At 41.2% G+C, this 13,288-nt stretch overlaps 1 protein-coding gene across 3 annotated transcripts in view; it reads left to right on the forward strand.

Moving 5' to 3' along the window:
* The window catches only part of SLIT3 (slit guidance ligand 3), a 463,356-nt gene that overhangs the window by 413,753 nt on the left and 36,315 nt on the right, over positions 1 to 13,288 (forward strand). For all 3 annotated transcript variants that reach the window (XM_062587759.1, XM_062587761.1, XM_062587762.1), the window contains one exon: positions 10,398 to 10,491. In XM_062587759.1, the coding sequence (XP_062443743.1) occupies positions 10,398 to 10,491 (94 nt within the window). The remainder of the gene's footprint in view (positions 1 to 10,397; positions 10,492 to 13,288) is intronic.

A 13,288-nucleotide genomic window follows, 5' to 3' on the forward strand; every position in this document is an offset into this window, starting at 1 on the left:
AGGAACATGTTGAGAGATGAGAAAGAGAATTACAGATGAAGTGCAAAAATTATTGGGGAGATTGAGAGCAGGCTTTGAAGATCTCAAGAAAAACTTGTTTGGCTTAAGAAAAAGTTGGTAGAGAGGGAGAGTTTTTCACACTTTAAACACTTATATGGAGAATAGAAATTTCATAGAAAGTTTCCATGAGTGGACTTTGAGGCTGAACAGATCCAGACCATACATTTTTATCAGGGTAAATAGCCAGGAGTTGTGAGTCCTAGATACAATTGGATTTCTCAGTAGATGCTATAGTTAAAACACAAGTTAATTCGAGAATGGTCTGGGTTACACTGGAGATCAGACTAGGTACCCACAAGTCTTTTCTGCTTTGATAATCTGGTGTTTTCAGCGGCTTTCAGGCTCTTAATAGATGCCCAGCTCAGCTATCGCAGGCTCTTTCCTTTCTTGGTGGCAGAGGGAGCCAGGTAGCTCTCCATAGTAGATATGCTACATCACACCTCTGATCTTTGATGCCATAGTACTTGGTAAAGCTATACTATTATTACAGTAAATACTGCATGTATGAAATAAATGTATTTTGCTAAATAATATATTTCTTGCCAAATAAATGTATTTTGCCATCTATGATAGTCTAAATACAGGGAGGAGGAAGAACGGATGAGCATGTGTATGTGGTGTTATATGAGAAATATTTGGGATCCCTCTAATTTGGTTGACTCACGGTTAAGTCATGATAGTAAATCTAATGTTCCTAAATCAAACACAGATTAAAAATACATGTCTTGTAAATGCTGACTACTGGCAGAGTTGCAGTATCCAGGGTTTATTTTTTCTGTACCTTAGTATTTTCCTGCTTTATCTTCTGTCTGTCTAGTTTTACTTACTATACCCTTTTTAGGAAAAAAATATCCCAAAAGACGATGCATAAATTTTGCATTCATTGGTGGGAATAACGAAGGCCAGAAATCTTTCTTCAATTAATAACTTTTTGCTGTGTTTTCCTTTGACAGATTCTTTGACAGGTTTTTTTCCCCACTCAAGTAGGTTGCAGATGAAAAATGGCCAGTTTGGTAAGTGACTGCTGAGGGAAGGAATTTCCCACACTCCAGCTCCATTCACTTTCATTGAAAAAAAAAACAAAACAAAAAAAAAAAACACTTGCACAGAAACCTCCTTCCTAGTTCTTTTCCATCTAGTAATTTTAAAACAATGTGCAAATACATATGGATTCTATAAAGTAGGTAAACATTAGTTAAAGAGAACAAAACTGAGATAGAGGGAGGGCAAGCAATTAGCTGATTGCCATAAAAAAGATTCAGTGGCAGAAACAGGAGACTTGATTCTCCTTAGCCGAGCCCTTAATGTACCACCAGGTTTCCTCACCGTTCCTAAAGTCAACATTTTCAACATTGCTTGCCTGTATTTAAATAATTGAAACAATCCTTATGCTGTGTAGCAGAGTCCCCGAGTCCTCTACTTGTCGGCTGATGTCTCATTTTTCCTCTCCCTGATTGCGTAGTTTAATCCTGGAGCTAGATTAAAAAAACTGTATTTCTTCCAGGATAATCATCTCCCCAAAGTTCAGCCAGCTCTGGAGCTACATCAGTCCTTGGACTAGCTTACCCCCTGCTGGGTCCCTTGGTGGATTGCAGCTCCTCCTCGCAGTTTTGTTGTCCTTACTCCTGAAAACAGAGCATAGCTAGGAACACGGAAAAAGGAAGCTGTGAATCAGATCAGTCCCAATACCTGTGTTTGTTCTTTCTCTAAGGGATCCATTTTTCTGATTTTTGTCCATTTTCATCCTTTTCCTGATGTCTTAACTTCCTTTTTGGAATGTGTCTGCTTCTGGTAGTGGGGCTTGAACACAGCTCGTCTCTCGCTGTTCATGTGAGTATTCCACTGCCCCCTAGCTTTGTGTTTTAGAAATCTGGAACCAAATCCATAGCATTTCTCCTTTCCATTCATTTTTCAATTGGCTTAGACCATCCCGAGGGCCATCACTAATTTGCTAATAATTCTAGGCTCAAAGGCAGAATTTTGTACCTCTGAAGAGATCCTCTCCTCAGCTTCCCTATTCACTGCACTCTTACTGGAAGAGGCATCCAAGCATACGTAAAGGACCAGAATTGGTCTGTACCAAATATGTATTATAAACTTGGAGTGGTTTTATGCCTTACTGTCTAGTTTAGTCTTGTTTGTTTATTTGCTGTGACTTTTCCTTCCTTCTTTCTCTTTGATTTTAGCCAGAAGCAGATATATGTAGCTTTTACACACAGGAAAAAACAGGAAAGGATTCAGTTTTTGCTAAGGATTCTAACAAGCCCCCACAAATAGCCCCACCTCTTTGTTCTGAAACTTAACAAAAAAATGAAGTGGCCTGTAATACTGAAAATAGATCTTTTCTAAAACGCTTGACATCCCATGGAGGGGGAGAAAAAAAAGCGAGTGTTTTAAAATAGTCTCTTTCTCTGGGAAAAAGCTGCAAGTGGTTTGTGTCAGAAAAAAAACTCTCAGAAACAAAGCTAGAAACTATTCCTGGTTTTATGTGTTTGAAAGACAACGCTAAGATGTATTTTACCTTAGGGGACCTTGCGGTGTCCTGTGGTAGATGGTATCTGAAATTTTTGTGGTTTTACTACTTTTAGACCAAAAGCTCTTCACTGTTAGTGATTATGGGCCCTTTTTCTGACATATCGGGTTGTGGTATCATTGCATGGCCAAAGCCAGACACTTAGTCAAGCAAAACGACTGTGGAAGAAAGAAGCTGTGTGGTGCCTTGTGGTTGACACTCATTTTTGGAGCACCCAAGCCTGTTCCCCATAGCTAACCATTGGGAGGCGGATTCAAAACAGCTCCTGGGAAGGGCACCAGTGACAGCTGGATTAAGCTTAAGTGAATTATTGGCCTGTAGATTGCCGCCTTCCCTCCCCCCCCCCCCCCCCCCCGCCTTGTGTGTTTTTAACTACATATTGAACGTACAAGCAGGAAGTTTTTAGATATTGTGGTTCAGCCTTGTGGTCTCCCAAGGATTTGGACTATCTAATAAATATGGAAGGCATTAAACAAGTACTTAACTGTCAGACCCTTTCAAAATTTTGGAACTTTAGCCATAATTTCCTTGATACAGAGCAAATTGTGGTCAGAGTTTGATGTATATTCCTCCTTCTATCTAAAGAAGTTCTGCCTTACATGGAAGTTTCTCAGTTTAATTGCTTGGCAAATACGAAGTTTGTTTGATTTCTGTGCAAAAATAAAGAGGTACCTATGTTTCCCACTTGTGTAGCCAATAGATGAGAAGAGTTGGAAGAGCTGGAAGTACTTAGCTTAGTTCAAGAGCCTAAGCCCCTATCCCATCCTATTTTATTAAGGGAGAACCACATGTTGTTGCTATCAGGTTGGGCTCTTCATAGGCTTGAAGCAAATTGCACGGCAGTGCTACAGCCCGACTGGGTGATTCAGCAGACCACGGCACAACTGGTGTGTCTTGCTGGAGCTCTGCACTGTCAGACAGCCCAGGATTTCTTCTGGTCAAATTCCCATTTGTAAGATGTGTCATTTTTTAGGAATCAGATGTTTCTCCTTGTTCATCAAGACCACAATATATCTCTAAGAAAATGTGATTCCAAGTATCATTCTGTACTCCCATGTGCTCAGCTGCCACTGTCTTAAAGGACAGATGAAAATACCGTCTACAAACAGGACTCATGGCTGATGAAATCCGATCTGTTAAGAGACAATCAGAGCATTAGAAGTTGACCACAAGTCCATTAATTATATAACAGTTGCTTACTTGCAGGTAGTGCATACTGTGTAGTTACCAATCCTGAGACGAGCACCTGTGGATAGTTAGCATATTTATATTTAGCACTCAAGTACCTCTGTGATGGCCCTGTTAGAATTGTCAGTAAGAAATAAGTATGTCTTTCTGCACACGGAGTAGTCTTCAAATACCTCTATATTTAAAAATATGTATTTTGAAAGAGCATCTCTAGTTTGTTATCTTTTTGTTAAGCCTGCCAGAATGTAGGTTAGATGCTTCAAACAAAAAAGTGTGACTTGAATGTCTTGGAAACTTAAGCCTATTAGTCAGAGCAAAGCTTGGTCAAGCATTTTGAGTTTTTGCTGAAAATCATGGTGGCAAGGATGCAAAGTTCCTGTTACACTTGGTTTCCTAGAACCGTAAGGCCAAACATTTGATCACCCTCTGACTGGTTGTAGGACTCCAGTGGAAGTCACCTTCACAAGGCAGCCTGTCTCAAACGTTTTGACATCAGCACATCAAACTGGTACAGCATGCACAGCTGTTGCAAAACCTGGACCCAAAAGATCCAAGTCAGTAGCCTAAACCTATGTGTCTAATGCCATTTGAGATGCCCTGGAGCATACTACATGGTCTCCAGTTGCCATTTCAGATGGGCATGGGTCTACACAGTGTTCTGTGTCATATCTGCCAGCCCTGAAAGGACATTCCACAAACCCTATAGTATGTCAGATGTCACTAGATGCCCATGTGTATTTAGCTGAATTGATCCTTAGTAGACTCCACACAAATCACAGGCATGGAAAGCATCCATATGAAGTAGTGCAGTTCCAAAATGTAGGAACCAGCAAAATTAGAATCTATTCCAGACATAGTGATTCTGAGGGCTAACACTAGATTGCAGGTTACTGCCCTCCAAGAGTGTTAGGAATTGTCCATTTTAGTTATTTTTTGCCTATAGAATGAGGGGGTATTTTGTGCTTAGAGAGTTTTAAGGCCTGTGGTGGGCGAAATATTGACTTGTATGTCAAATGGTATTGCTTTAGAAGTATTGCTTTAGAGGTGACTTTCTCTGCTTCCTGGTGTGGGAAAATAAGGGGCATACTGGATTTTATTTATTGCTTTATATACACATACACAAATGTGTTTCTATATATATTTCAGTAGCAACATTTTGCAAGACCCAGGCCTGTGGCTTCTTCTTTCATTGTTGTTGGGTGGCAGCCATAAAAACTTCAATAAATTGATCTTTATTCAGCTCACAAACATGAGCTATGCCTAACCTAAGGAGAGCTTGGTCAGACTGGCCAACCACGAACAGGAAAGCTAAGGGGGTGATGAACTGTAAAACAGAAAGCAAGTGAAACTAAACAAAACTGAAGTGACAAGTTAACTAATGTGAACTTTTCTCTATCCAGATCTTGCTATTTAATCAGTTATCTCTTTCTTTAACCTTAAGATTAAAGGTAGGTAATTGCTCCCTAGTTCTGAAAAACAAGTCACTTGGGAATCTCAACGTGCAGTTTAACTTCAAGCTCCTGTTTTAAACATAGACCAAAAGCGGGTAAGGGAAAATTCAGATATGAGTTCTTAAAGCATTAACAAAGAATAAACAGCACAAAATAATTCTTATTCTCTGCCTGCTACGTCTTGTGGATCCTGTTTGTCAAGCGAGAGCAAACTTTATTAATAATCCACAACTAGAATTCTGCCTTCCAGGTAGTTTTCAGAAAACTCTTCTGGGTTTAGCAGGGGGGTTGGGTATCTAACGTGGCAGCTGAGTGCATTTGCTACTGAAGGATTCTGACAAAGACTTTTTTCTTCATTTCAAACTTGGAAGTACAAAATCCTGGGTTTATTTTCGGAGATGAGTCTCAAATCTTTTTCATTGAACATCAACAAAATTCCTAACTAAAGTACTTTCTTGGCAACACCTCTTCTAGTATATTGGAGGGCCAGCCTATGTCTGGTCCACCCAGCCATTTTTAGGTTCTGTGTGTTCCTGATATTTCCAATTGGCACTGACTTTTTTTAATAACTGAGAAGAGAAGGGGAAAGCAAAGTGCAAAAAAATATTTTTTGGATGCAAGAAACTAGATATCAACTGAGTAAGCTCTTACAAGAATAACAGCGCAATATTTTTTTATTAGCAGTAAAGGGACAAGTTCCATTCCGACTCACCTGGCAAAGTTAAGAAAATTGCAACATACTATTTAACCACTCAAAGTATCTATCTTCTCCCCATGCAGCTTGTAAAAGTTTGCTCCGTGGATAAAGGCCAGGCTCTCTCCATCTTTTCCTCAAGTAGTGTTGTGAAATTCTTGACAGCATTTTTGCTCGTAGTCTTCCAGGCCCTACAAAAGCTCCTCTCACGTGAGGGTGAGAATATTTGTCTATTCAGAACAGCAGTTTTACTTACAGATAAATAAGTGAAATCCTATCACCACGTCCAAGCTCTTCTTTAACTGATTAAGGAGAAATAGTGTAACTTGGATCCTAGTTTTGAAAGTCCGATGTGGCATGAAATAAATACAATGCAGAATGAAAAAAAATATGATTATTAATCTCTGGGCGAAAGTCGTCTTCATTGCTCTGTTGTTGTTTTGGCTTCGTTCTGAGCCGTGCGGAAGACTACAGAAAAGCATAAGCATGTTTCTTGGCAGCTCCTCATAAGCAGCGAGCCCTGCAGAAAGTCAGTGTGAAAAGCCCCATGAAATTCAGGATTTTACTGAAGAAATAAGATCAGGGAGATGTTACATGAGATAATAAATGCTGTGTTGTGGCTTTTTGGAAAGCAATGAGTGTTGCTGGTAAAGAAGGGAAGGGATATGGGCAAGATACCTTTCCTCTTGTTTCGACAGCGGAGGTCCCCCTTCTTAGTTTTTTTCTGTTTCCTTTTTTTAATGCACAAGACTGCAGCAATGAGCGGTCCACCTGTTAGTCTCCTATCAGTACAAATTGCTTCTACTCTGAAAGTCACATTTTTGTGGCAGCAGAGTAGGTTGCTTGCTTCATCTGTTTAATGCTTGCTTTTCTTCAGCAGACACTAGTTACCAGCAGGTTACTGCTGGTCCTAAGGAGTCTGAAATGCGGTGCCCACACAGCTGAGGTTGTGCCCATCCTTGAAAAGATACCCTCTTCTTACCGAGCCTCAGCTCGGCAAACCACAAACTTATCTTCAGTTAATACCTCCAGCTAACCTAAAAAGTGGAATCTGATGATATGAACGATTTTCCTCTTGTATGTCTAACGTAGCCCTAACGTCTTCCTCATGGGGTGCGTTGCAGATGCAATCTGCTCTTCTAGGCTCTCGTGAAAGAGTGTGGGTGTGCCTCAGTGAAGCAAAACCATGATTTGGGATAAAAATTTTGCTTAATTGATTAGAAGAATGGATTTTGTTTTCCTGTCTTATATGTAAGCACTTTAGAGACCCTTGTGTATGCAAATTGGAGCGCTGATTTAGGAATGTATAAGAGAGAGAAGAAAGGTTTCTAGCCTTGGGAGAGCATTACATTGAAGCTTTCTGTTGTTTTGGCATCATCAAATACCTTCCACAAAGAGCATTAATGCTGCCAGAAGTTGGCCTGAGATTAAGTAGAGTTCATTTTCAGATTCACATAGCTATCCAGTGAGAAACTTGGAAGAGACCCTTAATTGCTACACAGAGAAGCAGCCTTGTGTCACTCTGAAAAGGAGAGAGGATCAGATTTTTCCTCTGATACTCGCATTAAAGTGGCCAATGAATATAGCACCCTCAGGTCCGAGGGCAGATTTTTTGGCCCAAATATTTTCTGACTGAATAAAATATAAAAAGTCTTTGTGTAGCTAGTGCCTTGGGTCTTGCTTTTCAGAAAGTGTTTTATTTTCCTGGCATGCTTTCTGCAACATCCAGTGAATGCTGGTGGAGCCTGAAATAATTTATCAAGAAGAATTTTCTTCCCTGAGATGAGGCTGCTCAAGTTGCAAGACATTCCCAAGTGAGCTCTGTAATGAGTGATAGATGAAGAAAAATAACAGGAAGGATCCTTGAACATTCCAAGCTTCACATGAAAAATGATAAATTTTTGGATGCTATGTTTGGTACCAAGCCTGGAATTCTCCTAAATTTTGATAGTGGAGCCTTCAGTATGACACAGTGAGTCATAATATTTGACAAGTGTATACATTTTGGGAGATTTTCACTGGATCTTTAAGCACTTGTCAAGACTGCTGAGAAGAATACTTTAAGAAGAATTATGATTTCCTCTGAGAGTTTATGAAACTGTTCTTATTTTTTCTTAAAGCCTGTTTCCTTTTTTTTCAAAATAAAAAGATAAAAAGAAGGCTGAAAAGGCTAGGTTGGACCTTTTTAGCAAAATAACAGTTGAAGGCATCTATGCACGCTGTACTTATTTATTAAATGATGTCTTCTGAAAATACTTCAAACTTCAGATCATCATGTTCTTTTAATGTCACCAGCCGGTTACATTTTTTCTCATATTTATTTTCACATATGATTCATATGTTATTTTGTACTGGTAAGAAGAATAAGGAGTATGAAGGACACAAACGGACAGCTGACCGGGGGTTGGGATAAGTTCTGACCTGCTGGTGATAACGTCTGCCTGGGGGGTGAGAGTTAGCTGCTTTTCTTTTTAGTGTTGGGCAGGTTGGTGGTCTATGGTTGGAGAGTAAGCAGACTATTTTCCACTTCTGTCACCTCAGAAATGTGTTCGTGGCTGTCTTCAGCTGTGTTCGTGTTGATATGGCTTGAATGTCTCCACTTGCTTTTGAGGAACAACAAAGTGCAAGAGCCAACCCCAAGGCCAATGGATGATCTGTTTCCGTGGTTCCCGTGGAGGTGCAGCCGTCTGTTTTGTTGATGTGTCCCCCTCCCTGAGCTGGATGCATTCATTACATTTGTCCAAGATTTCTCCAAGGATATAAAAATACTGGGTGGTTTTTAACAACAGTGGTTTCAGGAGATTACCTAGCTCCTGATGGAAATATTTCTCTTACAGCAGTTATTACAAACACAAAGCTCTGTCTGTGATAGGTCATCATGCCAGGCCCCACCAGTATTCCCACAGTCAACCCGTTAAAAGTAATGATGGTTTGGTACATGAATATGGAGTTTACGCTAGTAGTACCTTCTAGCATGCTTCCAGGTCTTGTATTAACCCCCTTTCTCAGTTATGTTTGACCATTAATGCTTGACTGTCAAAAACAGGTGTATTAGATGTTCCATATTTGAAACAAAAACTTTTGGAGTAATTCTTGCAAAATAGTCTAATAATAATCTAATTACCAATCTAATGTGAAAAGTCAAATGAAGAGCTATGTAGGTTGTACCTTGTAGTGAGGCAGGAGCTGTGAGAGAAATGACCAGAAGGAGGGAGCCGGGGTGTTTACAGCGTGGCCCATACCTGTCAGCACCAGAGTCAACGTCATGACTGCCTTCTCCATCATCCCTGCCAAATCACAAGCCTGATCAAAGGTGGTTTTGATCTGCATTTGCTTTCTGCATTTTGATCTTTGTGGTTCACCTGGGTTGTGTTTTCAAGTATTTCTCTGTAGCCACTGAAGTTAAATATATCATTCTTTTTGGACATGGAGATTGTCCCTAGTCAGGTGGAGCTGCAGCTTCATGAAAATACTGATGGAAAGCGGTGGACCCACCAGTGCCTCCCACACTGTTTCTTCTGTATCACTATTGTAGGTGATGGTTTGCTGTTCATGTGGTTGTGTGTATCCGGCATACAGGCACACACAATGTGCATAATCTTGAAACGTTGTAGATATGCTCTGCTGATACTGCTGCAAAGGGGACTTTGGGACTGTAGCTTTTGAGTGTTTCCATGTTGAGAATACTTGACCTTTGTTTTTCCTGCGTGGCTTTGGGAGGTTTGGGGTGTTTTTCTGTTGTTTTCTTGGGAAGGCAAAGATTTCTGGAAAGTCTTTGGCTGGATCTCAAATCCTGGGGTACTGAAGTGTGACCTAATAATTTAGGACTCAGAGAAGAGTGGTCTTTAAATAAAGTATCTGGTTTTGAACATTTTAGAGCTATGAATTATTAGAACTTAAATCCTGGGAAGTGCGTAGCATGTTACACACAATACCTAGAAATGTCTGAGCTGAGCTTACACTGTTTTCTTCTTTTCTGAAAAGACATCATCTCCAGTGAGCACAATAGAGCTAGTACTTTTCTTAAAAATAGTGAATGTTTTGTAATTACATGCAGTCCTAAAGCTAGTTCCTGTTATTGAGAGTTGCAGAGGTTTCAAGGGAGGGTTTGTGGGTTGTTGCTTTTTTCCAGAATGATGTCTAGTCGGCTTCTATGGCAGAGTATTGGCTGTGATTAAAGTATGTTTGGGTGTGAAAATGTTAAGGTCCAGTGAGTAGCTTCACTTTTGTGTTACTTCCTTGCTTTGATATAGGAGCTCTTTAGTCAGAATCTATCTATTCAATTCATAGTCTGTTTCCAAGTGGAGTATTTATATAAGTGCTTTTTAATCCAGCTTTTCACATTCACGTGATATAAACAGTAAAGTGGTTATAGCTCAGGTGGCTGAATCCTCATTAAAAATAGGTATTGTTGACTGATAGAATTCAAGTCAATGTTGTCTTACAGCCTTTTCCTTTCCTTTTGCCTCAGGTGAACTGTGTGATGAGGTGATCAACCATTGCATTCCTGAGCTAAATCCCTGCCAACATGAGTCCAAATGTCTCCCCCTTGACAAAGGATTTAGGTAAGCGTGTGTGTGTGTGTATATGTCTTCACGTACCGGACAGATTCGTCCGTTGGCTTGGATAGGGTTGAACTGGCAGTATGTTCAGAGTAATGACTAAAACCCATCAAAATTAATGAAAATAAAGCATGACTGTACTTCAGACCATGTTACATATTAATGCAACCATACGTACTTTGCCAGCTTTCTGCGGTTTACTTGGAAGTAATGGATGTACCTCAGAGCAGAGCAATTATTCTGAAATAGAGCATAACAAAAGGAGCACTTCTGGACTAGTGGCTACAAAATACCTTATCCTTCATCAGAAATTTCCTTGCATGTTCCTTTGGGCATCCATCATTTCAAGTGTGAGGAGATACAACAGATGTAACTTAATTTTCCTCCAATGCTGGCTCACTGTTTAAAATCCAGTCCCTAGTCTAATTACTAAGAAGGAGAAAAAAACTTTTGTGGGCAGAACCTAAGGCTAGAGGTCAGGAGTTTTCTGTTGTATTCCCAGTTCAGCTGTTGTCTTCCCAAATGGCTTGCCTTCACGGAAAGCATTCACAAGGGCTGTCCTTAGCCATGGCAAGGCTCATCTCCCCATGGTCCCTCACCCAGGCAGCAAGGGAAACAGCTAAACCCAACTGCTCCGACTCAGGAGCCTTCTTTTTGCAGTGTGTATAGAGAAGCGAGCCTCACTAGGCTACTGTGATTTGTCTTCTGTGTTTGTATTTGCATAGTGGCAATGACATCGCTTCCCAGCAGCCAAGTAAACATTCCTGTCTGAAATGATACTAAAACCTCTGGAGGTCCTTGGGTGGGGAGCGTTTTCAGAAGTGCCTCACAGCACTGTTCATCGCCTGGATGAAGATGGCATTTCAAAGCCGTTCAGCAATTTGGGTGACCTTGCAGCCGCCATGCTCTCCAGTGGCTCACGGGTTCCCCCCCAGGAGGAAGGCTGGGATGTTGGCGAGTGACAGCCTCACTGCACACCCAGCACGTAGCCCCTGAGGGACAGGCGTGCTCTTTGGTCTTTCTGGAAACTTGCAGTTTGGGTCAGGCTGTGTCCTGTGGAGCAACCAGCATGTCAGAACAGTGTGAACTAACACACAATATAGTTCATGGCAGCTAAAACAGAAGCAAGACAAGGTTTTAGTGATGCTGGCTACTAGAGGGCAGCTGAATCTCTGCTAGACAGTCTGTACAACTCATGCTTTGCTTTTGGGTGAAAAACTGCCAGACAAACATGTTTCCAGCTCTCGAGGAAGACGAAGCTGTTAAATCATTAGCATAGTTCCTGAGTGATGCACAGGGAGTGGAAAAGAAGGTGGGTCCCTGGTGTTCTTTCCAGCCTTCCTTCTTAGTGAAGATCCATCATTCAGCTAATCCAGTGGTTACAGCACGTTATAAGGAAAAGACTTGTAAATCAGATTGCCCAGTGTCGCTATATAAATGAAGGGATGGAAACTGCCATCGTGCTGAATGGCACCTTTGCTGGAAACGTTTTCAGACCTGGCACCTAAGTGCTCTGAGTAGATAAGGGCAAGCTTACTTGTTTGCTCACTCACAGGAAGGTGGTATTGAACGGTGCTCTTCATAGTTTTGCAGGGAGCCTAAACTCTTAAGTATTTTCTACCACTGTTAGAGTTAATCCCATTATTCACAGAATGCCACACAAAAATTCAGAATTTCTGTACTTGTTCTCTACGATTTTGCTTTCTAGCAGACCAGACTGGTGGAGTGAAAGAGCCTTCCTCACCTTGAAAGTAGATTTGTTCCAGTATTGCTTTTCCTTGCATACCTTGGTTGCACCAAATAATTCAGAAATGGGCTCAGCAGCTTTTGTGGTGCTGCATGGTGGCTCTTGGGTCTTGTTCAAAAATGAGAAGATCTGGTCCTGTGCTGTTGTCTGTCCCTTGAGTAGTTTGATCCCCTGACCTGTGATGTGCCCTGTATTTAGCATGGTGCAGTGTAATGCTGCATGCAGGATGAGTCAGGCTCATGTGTCAGTCCTCTGCTCCACTTACTGAGCTGGAGGATGTTAATGTCAGGAATGACTTGGTGTAGGAGCTTGTTCCTGGGCTTTGGCTGACCATCCCTTTGCCAGGTTTGTTCTCTGTGCGCCTGAGTGGGACACACCAGTGGAGAGTGTAACAGCAGCAGGGACACCCATCGGTCTCTGTCCTGCCTCCAGCTGCAGACAGTTTCCTGATCTGCAGAGGGAGGAAAAAAGATTATGAAGAAATAAATAAAAATAAAATAAATTAAAAAAAAAAGGCAAGCCAAATTATATATCGATACGGGAAGGGAAATTCTGTTTTGACCCTATAATAGAAGCCATGAATTGCAGCTTTAATAAAATAGATATTGAGTGCATGCAGATGCAACTGCCTATGTATAGGCCAACATTTTGAATACCAAAGGACATGTTTTTAGGCTCTCTAGTGGGAAGGTTGGCATCACTACCAGGCTATAGCAGAAACCAGTGTCCCAAATGCACTGGCATTCAATGAGTTGTGGAGACACAAGACACCCTGGCTAGTCTTTTCACTTACTGTTTTACCAAAATTTAAATATGAAAGCATATTTGCCTACTTTTTTACTGTATTACACTTTGCTGATCTGCAGTCACTTGCAGGCAGTGTGTGGACCATGGATGGAATCAGCGTGTCTTCCATGGGGGCAAGACACTGGAAGCAGGCTGGCACGGCAGTCACGTGGCTGCATTTCTCACCTGTGATGCTCCAGGCAGGCATTTTTGGTAACGTCAGCCAAGACGTGACACTATAAACTCAGAAATGACCGGCCTAAAAGG

The sequence above is a fragment of the Rhea pennata genome, chromosome 14 (assembly GCF_028389875.1).
Source record: "Rhea pennata isolate bPtePen1 chromosome 14, bPtePen1.pri, whole genome shotgun sequence".
NCBI classification, from domain to species: Eukaryota; Metazoa; Chordata; class Aves; order Rheiformes; family Rheidae; genus Rhea; species Rhea pennata.